Raw genomic sequence first — 14,870 nt, forward strand, 5'->3', positions numbered from 1 at the left:
CATTCCATTTACGTGCTTTTTGGTATCGCCCACTCTTTTTTAACTTATTACCTCACACCTCAATTAATTGATAGTTTGACCCACTTTGACTTCACCACAAATTTTAAAAAATTATTACTCTCTTGGGTGTTCCATTTTAGAAGCCCCAGTTAAAATATTTTTAAATGTTAATAGACCTCATATTCCACTGACATTTTTCCACAACCAATATATAAAAGGTTTACTCACATTCTATTGTCTTTTTTTCACCAACTTTTCTTTACATTTTTTAGAACTCGTGTCGAACTCTAATGAGACTCTTAAAGTGTGATGAATGGAGTAATAAAAAATTAGTTGAAAAAGTTAATATACACCATATTAAATGTAAATTAGAATGAGTCAATGGAATATAAAGACTATTATCAAAAGTAGTAAAGACACCGTGACAAAAATTGACTGATGGAGAAAAAAAAAACTAGTGGCGAAGAAATTACTAATTAGTTTGTGTTTGGTAAAGAAGTTTAATAAACAATCTCTTTTTCAACTTATTCTAATACGATTAATGCGTATCTGGTAGAGAAGTTATATAAATAAAAAAAAACATGATAAAAACACTCATTTTAAATCATTTTTCGAATTAGGAGTACTTATTAATGAATATAAACCCATTCTGTATAATTATATGTAATTTTCATATGTAGTTATATACAATTATTCCGCAATTGAGTAATTAGGAGTAATTTTCTTAAACTTCAAATCTTAGTAATATTTTTTTCTGCGATGAATATAGATATTTATTTCAATTTATTAGTTGAATAGTGGCACACACGAGTGTTGATGACCTTATAAACTAATGAATCACAGATTCACAATGACAAATCATATGAAGTAGACTCAGAATCGCCTAAAATTTATCAGCTGTGCAAGCCAGATCAAATTTCAAGCATAAAATCAGTTTTTCGATTTGGCATAAAACTATAGTAACAGAAATAAGGGAGAACGCTTAAATTTCCTTAACAGAGAAATCTCTTAAACAAGAGGAAATCTCACCCACGCAGTTCATACTAGGTGCATCTAAATTTCCTCAAGCAGCAATAATTGATGCAAATCCAGTAACAAGAATTAAAGTCAGGTGATAAATAAGTGAGAGCCGAGTCACGCTGCAGCAACGGGTGGTGTATCCTTGATAGACTTGCGCCATTCATATCCCCTTGCCCCATCTTTGTCCACGATTTTGATTAAAAAGTTCGGTGGGGCTACAAACAGCCTACTACGGATTTCCGTTATGCACTTATCAACCAACTCGATGGCCTCTTCAACAGTCATGTCCCGGCGGTAGAATCTATCCATCATGGAGAGTGCAAAGTAGGAACCGTAACCAAATGCTGCTTTGTCAACCTTGTGAAGTGAGGCAATGTAATCGATGAAGTATAGAGAAGGGCCTACGTCCTTGTCATATCCAGCCAGGATGATATTCACCATGTATGGATTCTGAAATCATAGCAGTTTTAGAGGCTGGTTAGAATGTTTGACAGAATATCATAGTTTTAATCTTGATCCCTCTATATCTGAGCTCTAGTTTGTAGAAACAGAACACAATTGGAAATATACACCCCTCACTGAATGCTTCATATTCAAAATAGAGACACTTTCAAGTGGGAAATTAATATGATGAGTCGTATTGTAACATAATGCAACTCTTACTTAATAAGAGTAAAAACCAAACAAACAGAATTAGGAAGAAAAATAAATTACAATTCAATACAAAGACACAGACAAGTGTTTATGACGCCTCTCTCTCTCTCGTGTATGATTTATGCATACCATGCATAAATTATACACACAGAGACACTGCATGTAGGGTTTGGAGAACAAAGCCAGAGAGGCTTTAACATACTATGTTCAAGATTAAATGTAACTAAAAACTAGAAAAACGGGTTTCAGAAACATGTGGTTCATATAACCAAAGTAAGAAGGAAAAACAAAATATCCACAAAGAATTCTTAAATATATACAGAAAAGTCCAGCTAAATCAGTAAGAATATAAAACTATCTCGAACTAGAGCTGAAAACAATCTTCACACATACACATGTCTATTCTTTTCAATGTAAGAAAGGATTTTCTATCCCAAATCACAATTACAAGAACAAGGTTCAATGATGAAGGAAACAAAACATTTAAGTAAATAACTCCAGTGCATAAAAGCTCATCTCCACAATACACCAAAATACATAATAACATGAGTAGTTCGTTTTGCATGTCCTTGGATACAAAAATATATTTCTTGTGAAATTTTTTTAGAGAAAGCTGCATGACCTTATAGCTATAAACCAACATATCTGTTCTCCGCAATGTAAAAATATCGAAGTACCAATTCAAAAGGACCTCTAAATACCAAGCACTCGACTCAAATTAAGTCAACGTACTCATAAAGAAAACCCCAACGTAGCTGTATTACCTTCCGCAAGGCCGTTGCAAGCTCGCCTCTGGTAAAGTTTGCAGTAGCTGCTGTAGTCAGAGGAATGCCATTACGGAATTGGTATAAAGCTACATTCTTCTGTACGTACTCCGTAAACTGAGCCCTACAATCTCATTCACAGAAAACTAATTGTCAGTTTTAAACTCAACATCAAAAACAGAGAACTGCAGCCAATAGAAAGAGCAAGTAGATAAGTGGAGCAGCCATGAATTTCAAATTACAAGAAAGATTTGTTTTTAAACATCTAAAGAGGACACACTAATCAGAACATGTGTAGTATTTAGGGGGTGTATTAATTTTACATAAATGCAGTACATTACAATGACAAAGCTTCAAAAAATTAGAAGCTCAAACAAATAAGATGGGAAGATAGAAAAGTGTCAAAGAATGCAATGTGAGAAACTTAAGTGAAAAAGCATATAATACTATGAAACAACCACAATGCAACATTACTACAAGAAACTATTTTCCATTTGTTAAGAGTTGCCTAGACTAACTTCTTGCCTTGATGATTTCCTTTAACAATTATGTTATCAAACAATAAGGCTTCTCAATAATTAACTTATCCGGCACAGCGAAATTCGGAATCAATACAAAAATTATACAGATAGGTGCGCCCTAATTCTACTACAAATGCAATGAAAAACAAAGAAATTCGAAGAAGAAATTTCACCGGTCGCCTGTCTCGCCGGAGGCCCCCATGAGTTTGTGAGAATCTAGGAGCATGATCTTGTCCTCATCAGTTTTGTGTACGAGAATGCTGTGGACCGCCGATGAGTCCGCCACCACTATCGCGAAATCCTTTCCGACCAGCCCAAAAACTGACTCCATTTTGCTGTGTAATCTGCGTTTGTGCAGCTAAAATCGGCCGTTTTTGTTTGGTTATGAGTTTTGGCTGTTCTCAGTTGGGGCTTTTCAACTTAATGAATGGAGTAGGCAAGAAGAAGCCTAAAATTCGAGCGCATCACGTTTTCCTTTTCTTTTTCTATTTTAATTTCTAAAGTTAAGCAACTCACAAACCATATTTTTCGTAATATGCTTTACATTATCAACTCAATGACTCATACTTCTAAATTCAAATAATAATTTTATATTTTTTTATAAAAAATATACATAACAATATAAATAATTAAATTACTTCGTCAAAAATATTAAAATTGCAAATTCTAAACAATTAAAAATTAAAATTTTAAACTCAGATATTTACATTGCATTTTTAGTTCATATATTTTCTGCGATGCACATTTGCGGTTCTTATGCTATCTATTAAGATGTTAAAGGTGCTTTTGCACGTTCTCAACATTTTTCGGATAAAAATACCCCAAATTCAATAAGGATATTTTTGTACATTTAGTCTTCAATGACTTGAAATGAGTTTTGTACGAACCTAAAATGATTTGAGTAAAGACCAAAACTGGTCCCGAACATATGCTCATTTTATGATTTTGGTCATATACTTTATCTTTTGAATTTTTGCGTCCTGAATATTTCAACTCGGATCACAATTGGTCCTACACTAACAATTCCGTCAAGTTTTAAACGGTCTTAATCCGATTTTGACCGATTTTTAAACCGTTTTAAACCGAACGGGGCTGTTAAAACCATCAAACTCGGTCAAAATCGAGTTAAAACCGTTTAAAAATTTACGGAATCGTTAGTGTAGACCCAATTGTGATTCGAGTTCAGGATGCAAAAATTCAAAAGATAAAGTATAGGACCAAAATCGTAAAATAGGCATATGTTCATGACTAATTTTAGCCTTTACTCAAATGATATTTTGGTAAGTGATTTATGTTTTATTCGAATTATTTACAGATTATTGTTGGGAATGATATCGTTTGCAATTCATGAATCACATAGTTGAGCCAATCCAGTTCGTGAATCTATAGTTTAGCTGGGTTTATGAGCTGTGAATTAAAATTTATTTTTTATAGGAAGTAATTCACACGAACATATAAAATTTTCAAAATAGTTGAATTCTAGTAACATACAACTATAAATATACGTACAAAAAAAACATTTAATCCTCTAAAACTATATAAATGCATATTAATTTAGAATTCGATTACAAATCGAAATTATATACGTATAATTAATTTTACTATAGATGCGGTGAAGTTTTACATAGGAGTACTTAAAAATTTCACATTCTCACAAAAATAGGAGTACAATTTTCATAATAGCTAAATTCTAGCCCATAATTATGTCAGTTTCTTTTTTCGTCCATCCATAGTTAATTAACACTCTTATTCTTACTACTTTTAGTATGGACTTCACATTCCATTAACTTACCATACAAATATTTTATTATAAAAATAATAACTAAAAGTATAACTCGCATTCCACTAACTTTTTCAAGTCACTTTTCACTATATATTTCTTAAAACTCGAGTCGAGTCAAACGGACTCAATTAATCGTGGACGGAGGGAGTAATGTACATACATACATAAAAAGGATATTGGTCCCTAAAACTATGAACTTTAGTCAAATTTTGACATTTCCCATGAACTTTAAAATTAGTCTAAAAAATCACAAACTTTACATTTTGTTTGTTATTTCTCACGGCAGCCCAAATAAGATATCTTTGGCAAAAATCTTAGGGGTAACTGCTTCTAAAATCATTAACTTTCATCAAATTCCGGTTTTTTTCCATGACCTTTGAAAGGTTCGTGTAATGTCATGAACTTCATATAGCGTTGCCATTTTCCATGTCGGGTTCTCCGGCTGTGTAGATAGCTTACGTGGCATTTTTATCTGATGTGGATGCTTAGTCAACGCTGAGATGGATATTACCCCTAAAATTAAATAATCCAACACTTAAAATCCCATTTTAATTTCCCCCCTCCCAAATCACTTCCCACATTTCCCTCCAAATCATTTCCCGTAAGGAACCCTAGCTCCCTCAAATCCCAAATCATTTCCCATACTCCCACATCCAGTAGCACAACGACGACGACCCAAGGCGACTACGGCGTTGACGGCAACCAAGGCGGCGACGGCGAGTTGCTGACGTTTTCTCGGCAGGAACGACCAATGCGCGAGGAAGAGTTTGTTTTACACGATGTCAGTTCCCAAGTACAACCAACACAAAAACACTCTATTATCTTGCTGCTGAAATCCAATTCCAAAATCAATGAAGACACAAAATTGAAACAAAACAAATTCAATCCATACAACCCTAAAAACAAAACTACAATTGTTACTCAATTTCGCAAATCGCACACTCAATTCCACAATTCGTACAATGAACTCATGTAGACAGAATTCAAATCTGAAAACTGAACAATGAATCGAATATTACCTATAAATCGCTGCGAAATGCCTCAATCTATTGGTAGACCGAATTCACCAAGTGAGGGATACGAATTGAGAATTTAAATAAGCTAGGGTTCTTTCTTTCGATTTGGGATTGAGGGTTCTTTTGACTTAGGATTTGGGATTGAATTTGGGTATATAAATTAATTTCGTTTTATTTATGTGAAACGATGTCGTTTTGTTTGTGTGAAACGACATCGTTTCACATCTTTCCGCCGATTGCCACATCATATTTCAGGCGCGCCCGTCAGCATTTAATTTACCGGAAAACACCCGGGTCGGGTCAGAGGGGAAAATGGCAACGCCCGATTAAGTTCATGACATTACACGAACCTTTCAAAGGTCATGGGAAAAAATCAAAATTTGATGAAAATTAATGATTTTAGAAGTAGTTAGCCCAAAATCTTATTATACGTGGGCAATCGTGAAATGTTTATGATATTTTAGATTACTTTTTAAGTTCGTGATAAGTAGGATAAAATGCTACGTAGAAAATCATGTTGATTTAATAGTACCAAATAGGATAAAAATATGCACGGAAGTTAGTTAGATATGGTGATTGACATGCAATGAGAAATAACAAAAATCTAAAGTTTATGATTTTTTAGACCAATTTTAAAGTTCTTGAGAAATACTAATTTCCTCAAAGTTCATAATTTTAAAGACCAATATCCCTACATAAAACCTGTTTAATCCTCTAAAGCTACACAATATGCTAGATAAATAGATGGGTAATGATGGTAAACTAGTCAGATTAATCCTCTAAAGCTACACAATATGCTAGATAAATAGATGGGTAATGATGGTAAACTAGTCAGAGTTTATAAATTTATACGCCATCTAAAGTATATCAAATTTGGAAACATTGTACGAAAGAGAAACTTATCATAAATTAAAGCTTATATATTTTTGAGGATTAAACTCTCGACAAAACAAGCATCTGCTGGTGGTGTTATTAGAAACTCAAACGGAGAGTGGTTTTTAGGATATGTCCGACGTCTTAGGGAAAGCTGTGTGTTGACTGCCGAGTTGTGGGCTATATACGATGGCTTAAAGCTTGCATGGAAGCACAAACTTCACAATGTTGTAGTGGAATGTGACAATATCACCGTAGTGCTCATGGTTAACTCAAGGAGGAATGAAGGCTGCAATTATAGCATTGTTAGACACATTTGGGCTTTGATTGATAAAGAGTGGCATGTAGAGGTTAAACATGCCTATCGCGAAGCAAACCGGGTGGCAGACTTTATAGCTAACTGGGGTTTGAAGATGCACGAGATCTTTCGACTGCTAAACGATCCTCCAGGAGGCGTCGATCATCTACTTCAGCGAGATAGGATAGGTGAGCCTATCTCTCGATCTGTTGCTGCTTAAGCATTTGTATCTCTAGAGCTTTGGCTCTCCTCTTGTAAACAACAAAAAAAAAGCATATATATTTATACGCTAATTAAATTAGGAAAATAAAATCAAATTAATTTTGATCAGTCATAGAATACACAAAACAATTTTCGAACTTCATTTCATGTTCATTTTATTTCAGGTCATTGCAGAGTAAATATTTAAAAATGTCCCTAATGAATTTGAGGATACCAAAAAAAGTGTTAGAAAAAGTGTAAAAGTACCTGCAACTAGCAAAATAGATAATAATATAGCGACCGCAAAGTGCATTTTAAAATATAGGAACTTCAAATGTGTATCACAGATCATATATGGCCTATGTAGTTCACTCTTAAAAATATATTTCATCCATCATATTTTATATGACACATTATCCTTTTTGAGATGTCTCATTTTGAATAACATTTCTTAAAATATAAACATCACGCTCTCTATTTTTTTTCACTACTATTTTATCCTCTCTTCACGTAACTCATAAAACAACATTATATAAAATCTTGTATCGAATAAAAAAATATTTCACTATCTGGAACCATTGATTGGAATCAGAGAGTAGAGAGAAATGAGGAATGGGAGTGAGGTATGAGAGCATCTCCAATCATTTACACTAAACCCAAACTCATTTTAGTGTAAATGTCACACCAAATGTGATTTTACTCCAACCATTTACACTAAACTCAAACTTAAAAGAATATTCTCTCTATTATGCTCTTTTTACTCACAAAATTTGAAAAAGTTTTGGATTTGAGTTTAGTGTAAACTTAAAGATAAGTATTTTTTTCTCAAAAACCAAAAATGGGATTGGTTTTTGAGTACTATTGAAGCTAAATACCTATCTCATTTTAAGTTTTAGTGTACCCTTGGAGATGGTCTGAAGACAGAAATCGAAATCTGATATACTCGTGAAAATCGAGATCGAGATGAGATCGAGCTCGAGCTCGGGTAATGTAATAAATTTTTTAATCTTCAAGACAGGTATGAATTTGATTTTTAGATTAAAATTATTTATAGCCAAGGTGGATTGGTATTTGATTTTGTTTACGAACTCTTTCTAAACGGAATCACCCATGTTGATACCAAAAAAACGAAATTGGGCCTACAAGCCCAAGTAAAAACTTCACAAAAGCACAATTTTATGAACTTACACCTGAATCAATAATCATGTTAATATTTTTCATTATGTTTTTTCTCTTGTATGTATACAAATTATGTAAAAATCAAAACCTTTTGTATTCTTATATTTTTATTTCAAATAAAAAAATTAAAATTAATAAATAAAATTTCGTTTTGTATGTGCTTAGCATATTTAAGAGTCTAGTTAAACCGTTTATTACAGTTTGAGGTTTTCAAAATTAAATGAAAATAGGTTTTAAAAAATAATCCAAATTCGTATCATAATTTACGCTTAACCTGAATAATTAAATTACAACACAACCTTTTGATTTTGTTAAATTAGATGATTTCACTTTATCATTTAACTTGTTCACCTTCGACAAATTCCATCTAATAGTAAAATAGTAAAATTGACTATATATTTTATGAGAAGGTGAGATATAACTCAGTCCGACATATAATGTGATTTAATAGTATAATAATTAAAAGAGAGGATTCCTTTTGCTGAAGAGGCAGTGTATAATCTAGCTAGGACAGCAACTTTTATGGACATAGCATCAAAACAGAAATAAATTTAAAGCTGCATTTGCTTATCATTAAGGTTGCATTCTAGAATGCTTCATCATCACTAAATTAAAGTTTCCTCAACATCCCTATCCCTTTCATCATTAGTTATTAATTAAAATTTTCGATGATTAATGTTTGCATCATGCTAGAATCTTATCATTAGTACGGAGCACTAAATCTCCAGTTGCTAATTCAATTTGAATTACTACTAATATTTAATTTAATAGTAGTATCATATTCTAAATCAACTAACGAATTCAAAATCCTAAAGAAGTAAAAAAAAAATACTTCCTCATGTATTTATTTTATCAAGGGGTTTATTTTCAACTAAATCTCATCGTTACCGACCCTTATTGCAAATCAAGTCCAATTTTTAAAGCATGTTAATAATATCACAACCTCTTGATAATATTGCCTATCCATTCCCCCTAATTAATTTTTGCACCAGTTTAATACCGAGATTTAAATTTCCATTTGATGTTAAATTTCAAAATGGATTGAAAACTTTGGAAATGCACAGTCAACTTATCATATTTAGCAAAAGTAATTACTTGGAGATATTGGCAACATAATATAAAGTTTTGCAGATAATGAAAATGCTGAAACAGTCATCTTAGGTTATCCTATAAAATTACTAGTTATAATGTAATAAACCAATTAGTATATGAAACCTAAACCTTACCTGACACTAAACACGAGCATGCTCTCTCACAACTCACAAGTCACAATAATGTAAGATATTCCATGCTTGTAACAATCTCCAACAAGAGTATAATATATTTAATATTATAATTGAATGCCTGATTGCAATAATTTCAAACTTACTAGTGCGCAACCCCATGCCTGTCGACGAATTTTAAAAACTGTGACAAAAAAATAACACAGTAAAAGACAGATGAAAATTTAACCTGCAAATTTCATTTTTTTCCCCACAATGAAATGGAGTAAAAAGAAAAGCAGACAAAGAGAATGATGGGAGGCAACCAAGAAACAACTTTTCAGCATAAATCATTGGCCAAATATATATTCTTTTCTCATACCACGTTAGCAATGAGTGTTACATCACATTCTTTTCTCTTCTTTTTCTTCACTCATCATACAACAAAACAAAAAAGAATCTAGGTCTAACAAATAAAGAATCTCAAAAATCTAAAGAAAAACAAGAATCCTGCATTCCCACTTGGATGATCATTCTGACAACTGTATGAACTCGAGCATTCGACAACCAGGGGTCATGGAATGACCAAAAGACGTTACCTAGTCAACGAGGTGCATTTGGAACCCGGTAGTCGCCCAGTGCCGGGAATTCAAGAATCTTGAAAATGAATTAGGCAATCAAGGCACGTCGTGTAAAGTTAAATATCTACATCTGATCCTGATGAAGATATGAGGAAGTGAATTAGACAAGAAAAGTCAGACGCATGCTAGCATTTGGGTTGAAAGGTAATGACGCAGTGGCTTACCTTTCTTGGTTTATGGGCAGAGAGATGTCCCCATCGTTCGTCTCCTAGAAAAAGCCCAGAGACACGAGCTGCACACATGGGGCAGCTTTCAGCACACCTTTGGTATCATTTCAAGCTATAAAGTTTACATACTTGTGAACTGATATATAACAGAATCGAAAACATGAAGTAGGCACTAATCCGTAGATCCTATGTTTCGAAAACACAAGTATTATGCAACTCAACATGAAGAACTTAGGTGTGAAAAAGACCATTTCAGTCGCGTGTATTTTTTCTGTGATATGGTTAAATGTGCAATTAGGGATGTAACAAAAGCAACTCAAATATATAGATATACAGGTTTAGATATGTGGGGTCCAAACACGGCTATATTCGCATATAGTCTGCTATCATTTAGATAACAAGGAATGCACAAAACGTCAAGAAATGGAGACAAAGTATAAATCAAAGGCATGATGTTTACTCGTACCAGATTCATTTCGTTCCCCCTTTGTTAGAAGAAGCAGAGTTCTGTATAACCATGTGAGTAAGGTAACAGCTCGTCCACCTCGATTCTTGAGCTTGAGCAGCTCATACTTTTCCTCAGCCGGTTCGGTGTTGACTCAATCTCCGCCCAAAACACACCAGAAACAGGTCTATGATCCGAAAACTTAGACTCCCCACGAACATACGATAATTGCTGAAGGCCACCACCATACCACAAAATTCGATCACACCTTCACATATCAAAGCATTTTTGTATAAGCATTCGTACAATTTTCAATATGAAGGATATGCGCAGAAAACTTGATCCGTACCATGCAGGTGTCCTTCGTTTCTCCTTAGGATGCAGGTCGTCTCCAGAATATCTATCTGAGTTATGTGAGTATTTATAAGTAGGAGGGAAATATATCTTCCCTTCTCTCCACCCATCAAAAACACGACCTCGCCTCTGCTCCATCCGCAGCTGTCAAAAGAACATTAATTTGAATTTGTATAGGTCAATATGCAAAGAATAACAATTCACATAATTCTCAAATACTACAACTCAACAGATTTAAGATAATTAAAATCATACTTGGTCCTTTTCCAATAACGCTCGCCAATTTTGCATTGCGATAAGTGCTTTAGCAGAGCGGTAAGGCAGCGCAATTCGATAGTTCAGATCTCCAAGCCAAATAATTCGACTACAATAAATTGTTTGGCACCAGTTAGCAGCATTTTTTTGGCACAGTAGAACTAGTATGACAAGGCATATAGGAGATCTTACTCGTGTTCAAGAATGGTCTCGGGTGCTTTCTCCTCGTTGGCACCGTTAACTCGAGGGAATTTTGTTTTTCTCAAAATCTCCATGAAATCAGAATTTCGACGTAGCTCATCGCCTTCTTTCTGACCGGACGTCAAATGACTGCACACGAAGCAAAGGCTCGTTTGATGCAATAACATGCTAATCGAGATGGATCCCTGCAGTGATATTACATCTCAGCCTATTAGTAGATTGTTACGTTATGAACATTGATTTATCGATGTAAATGCATACCTTATTTCCGAGGTAACCCATCAATCCTCTTCCAACGCACGAAACCTTGATGTTCTTGACGTGTTCTGTCAGCTCACTCCGAACCCAAACAGTGAGATATATCCCAACCATCTGCTTACTAGCTACTAAAGAATATCTCGAGTGTCCGGGAATGGAGTACCCATTTTCCGGTGGCTCATACGCATTGTAAGACATCGGTGAATACAAGACCGTGCTAGGTGAATCTCCAGGAGGATAATCTTCATCTGAACCCAAGCGCGAAAAATCACTCGCCCTCTGGCCCCACGAGTAATCGCTCGGCCTCCTACTGGATGAGTAGTCACTTGCTCGGGGTCCGCAGGAATAATCACTCGGACGTCGGCTAGAAGAATAATCACTTGCCCTTTGGCTCGACGAACAGTCACTTGGCCTATAACCCCTCGGGTCATAGTCGCTAGGCCTATGACCGAAAATGGCCCGATCACACACACTGTACCTCCGATCAAGACGAGGCTGAGGGGCAGACATGTCATTCTCCATTCTCCACTGTGGCGTCTGGAATGATCGACGGGGGAAGAATGTTGAGGCCTTGTGCCTGCTTGACCCCTCAAAATCAGCATTCCACTCAGCAACGGGATCAGGAATAGGCGAGGGAGTGTAGCGCCCGCTGCCTCCACTCATGCCTGGGGCATTGTTCAGAGTTCTCTTAATGAGAGCAAGCCATTTCTTGGCAGGACCATTGTCTTCAGCACCAAGAATGTTACCAGCATTGAGAGGAACTATCTCTTGAAACCTGTTCATGTTGAAAATAATTGGTTTAAAATAAAATAGAATAAGTAGTCCCCTTACAAATAAGAATCATCAATCATACCCAAGCACATATATATCAGCAGGAGGTGAAGAGTGGAGCCAATCATCTAAGTTCAAATTTCCCGGTGGCGTCTTTCCTCCCACGTTCCATGTGGATACAAAGAGGCTGCTCGGAAAAACACCACACTTCAAAACCTCATGCAAAGAAGAGAAATTCAGAAAATTGATGGCATGAAACAAACCTGTAGTTCTGTATGTTTATGATCTGAGGGTGATCAAGGTATGCTCTCCCACGCCTTGAACGTGAACGGGAAAAGGAGCGCTCGATGTTCCTTGCTGATTTTTCTGCAGAATGAAAACTTTAGTAACCTCTTCATAACCAATATCAGCATAAAAGAGAAAGGAAACCATGACAAAATTTATAAACAGCCTAGTTAGATACAACATACTAAATGTTATTTTAATAAACTTTAAATTCTCTACAGATCCATGAACTTTAGAGTTTTTAAGATTCAAGATGAGAAATATGATCCCACAGACCTGTTTTAATTTTCTTGACTCTGGATGGTTCCCTCTCAGAAAAGCTGTTCCTCCATTCAACATCACCACCTAAAGAGAGAGAAAATTAATATTAATACTGGATTCTCTCAATCAAACAGCCCCTTGATCTCTGCTAATTTAGACATAGATATTCACCATAGCAGTTGAACCTTTGCAAACCAAGGTTAAGTTCAAATTGTGCAGAACTATTGAAGTGAAGAAAAATATATGTATCTTGTTTTTGTTAAAAATGAAATTTAATAAGGAACCAATACAATCTTGATTGTTTTTTCAATAAAAGACAAACCAGTGAAAGACAAAACAGCAGAATTGTAAATCAGCAAATTGTTTTTTTTTTCATTTGAAGCATCCAATCGAACAATATCACTAAGTGAGGCAGTGAAAGACACAAACACACAAATTGATCGGAAGAAGAGGAGAAACTACAAAAAAATTAAAATAGAAAATATGTCACCCACCTCCATAAACAGCTTCATCAGGTTGAAACTCCTCACTTTTACTCTTGATATTGAACCATTTTCTGATCAATTTCTTGGACCATGAGAGCTTCACATTACACCAAAAAAAAAAAAAAATACAAACTACTCTCAGCAAAAAAAAACATTACATTTAATTCAGCAAATTGAAAAAACAGAATAAAAACCTTGGATTTCTTGGAATTTTCATCCTTCATCTTTGCACACTATTCTTTCATACGGCAAACTTCAACACTTTGCACCCCAACCCCACCCCCACTAGACCAACAAAATCTAAACTTTTGCTCAAATCAACTAAAGAATAACAAAAATTTCCTGCTCCCTGTCTTCCAATTCTTTAAATCGCAAGGCCGATGCAAAAAAGCAACGAAATTCTCACATATGCATCCTCAATTTCGGAAAAAGCTTCAACTTTCAGCATTCGAACATCAATGCAAGAATCTCTCACAAGATTCAGTCTTTTCTTTCTTAATGAAAACGATTCACACTGCACACAGACACAATACAGTCACTGAATGCGACTATGACAAAGAGAGAATGAGTCAAAAATGAGTGTGAGACAAGAGAATGCCAATTTTGGAGAGGGAGAGAAAGAGGGAGAAGGGCTGATTTTCTTTTTTACAATTTCAATTTCAACTTTTTATTGAAACTGAGCCTCGTTCTCAGCAGCAGCAAAGCATCAATCGAATTTGAACAGAATAAAGTAAGTAATGCGCCAGTATCTTAATCACACACACACACCAGTGTTAGTAAGTCCGAAATGCCGGCCCAGCATGAGAGGAGGGGGCAACGGGCACGTCGTTTTGGTACAGTGGAATTCATAAAACGACCTGCCCGAAGACCTGCCCATTCCTGGTCAGCAAAAGCAATGAGAGATTTGGTAAAAAAGAGTAAATATTTGTTTCCTCTTTGGCATTTGGTGATGCCCACAAGGTTAAAGCGGATAATAAAGAAAGGCCATATAAAGAGAAAGTTTAGTCCGTAGCAGCAATTGTAGCAGAACCACCATTTTTATATATCTATATCTATTTATTTATCTACAGTATATGATTGATTCTTGAGTTATTCTTTTTAGGTGTTTTTAATGTTGTTTCTGTTTCTTTAATACTACGATGTATGTTTCCATTTCCTTTCTTGGGCAATGCGAATTTATATTTTAGTTTGCATGGATTAAGGAATATAGTTGTCATTGTTATAATTTTAATAGAA

General features: G+C 34.9%; 2 protein-coding genes across 4 annotated transcripts; both read right to left on the bottom strand.

Moving 5' to 3' along the window:
* Positions 1-844: 844 nt before the first annotated feature.
* LOC125193126 (proteasome subunit beta type-2-B-like) lies at positions 845-3,425 on the bottom strand. Its single transcript, XM_048090869.1, has 3 exons — positions 3,133-3,425; positions 2,439-2,562; positions 845-1,470 (listed from the first exon to the last, which is right to left on the bottom strand). Exons 1-3 carry the CDS (start codon positions 3,288-3,290, stop codon positions 1,135-1,137), a joined length of 618 nt encoding a protein of 205 aa, XP_047946826.1. The 5' UTR covers positions 3,291-3,425; the 3' UTR covers positions 845-1,134.
* A 6,398-nt stretch (positions 3,426-9,823) lies between these two features.
* LOC125191947 (type IV inositol polyphosphate 5-phosphatase 7-like) lies at positions 9,824-14,369 on the bottom strand. Of its 3 annotated transcripts, none has more exons than XM_048089384.1 (12): positions 13,829-14,369; positions 13,644-13,731; positions 13,165-13,233; positions 12,867-12,969; positions 12,686-12,790; positions 11,836-12,607; positions 11,566-11,759; positions 11,374-11,482; positions 11,114-11,262; positions 10,786-11,032; positions 10,317-10,413; positions 9,824-10,228 (listed from the first exon to the last, which is right to left on the bottom strand). In XM_048089384.1, exons 1-10 carry the CDS (start codon positions 13,856-13,858, stop codon positions 10,810-10,812), a joined length of 1,842 nt encoding a protein of 613 aa, XP_047945341.1. In that variant the 5' UTR covers positions 13,859-14,369; the 3' UTR covers positions 9,824-10,228; positions 10,317-10,413; positions 10,786-10,809. The 3 variants fall into 3 exon arrangements, with proteins under 3 accessions (XP_047945341.1, XP_047945340.1, XP_047945339.1); XM_048089383.1 differs by having other exon boundaries at positions 10,317-10,431; XM_048089382.1 differs by having other exon boundaries at positions 10,317-10,384; positions 13,829-14,367.
* Positions 14,370-14,870: the final 501 nt, after the last annotated feature.

Source organism: Salvia hispanica, chromosome 6 (assembly GCF_023119035.1).
Source record: "Salvia hispanica cultivar TCC Black 2014 chromosome 6, UniMelb_Shisp_WGS_1.0, whole genome shotgun sequence".
In the NCBI taxonomy this organism is placed as follows: domain Eukaryota; kingdom Viridiplantae; phylum Streptophyta; class Magnoliopsida; order Lamiales; family Lamiaceae; genus Salvia; species Salvia hispanica.

Bases quoted from the DNA above. Each gene is read 5' to 3' on its own strand.
- LOC125191947 (XM_048089384.1), bottom strand. From the start codon at position 13,858: ATGAAGGATGAAAATTCCAAGAAATCCAAG. The intron at 13,732-13,828 runs GTTTTTATTCTG...TGTAATGTGAAG, and splicing joins AAAATTCCAAGAAATCCAAG to CTCTCATGGTCCAAGAAATT. The intron at 12,791-12,866 runs GTTTGTTTCATG...TTTTCCGAGCAG, and splicing joins ATAAACATACAGAACTACAG to CCTCTTTGTATCCACATGGA.
- LOC125193126 (XM_048090869.1), bottom strand. From the start codon at position 3,290: ATGGAGTCAGTTTTTGGGCTGGTCGGAAAGGATTTCGCGATAGTGGTG. The intron at 2,563-3,132 runs GTGAAATTTCTT...ATGAGATTGTAG, and splicing joins TCCGGCGAGACAGGCGACCG to GGCTCAGTTTACGGAGTACG. The intron at 1,471-2,438 runs GTAATACAGCTA...CTATGATTTCAG, and splicing joins TTGCAACGGCCTTGCGGAAG to AATCCATACATGGTGAATAT.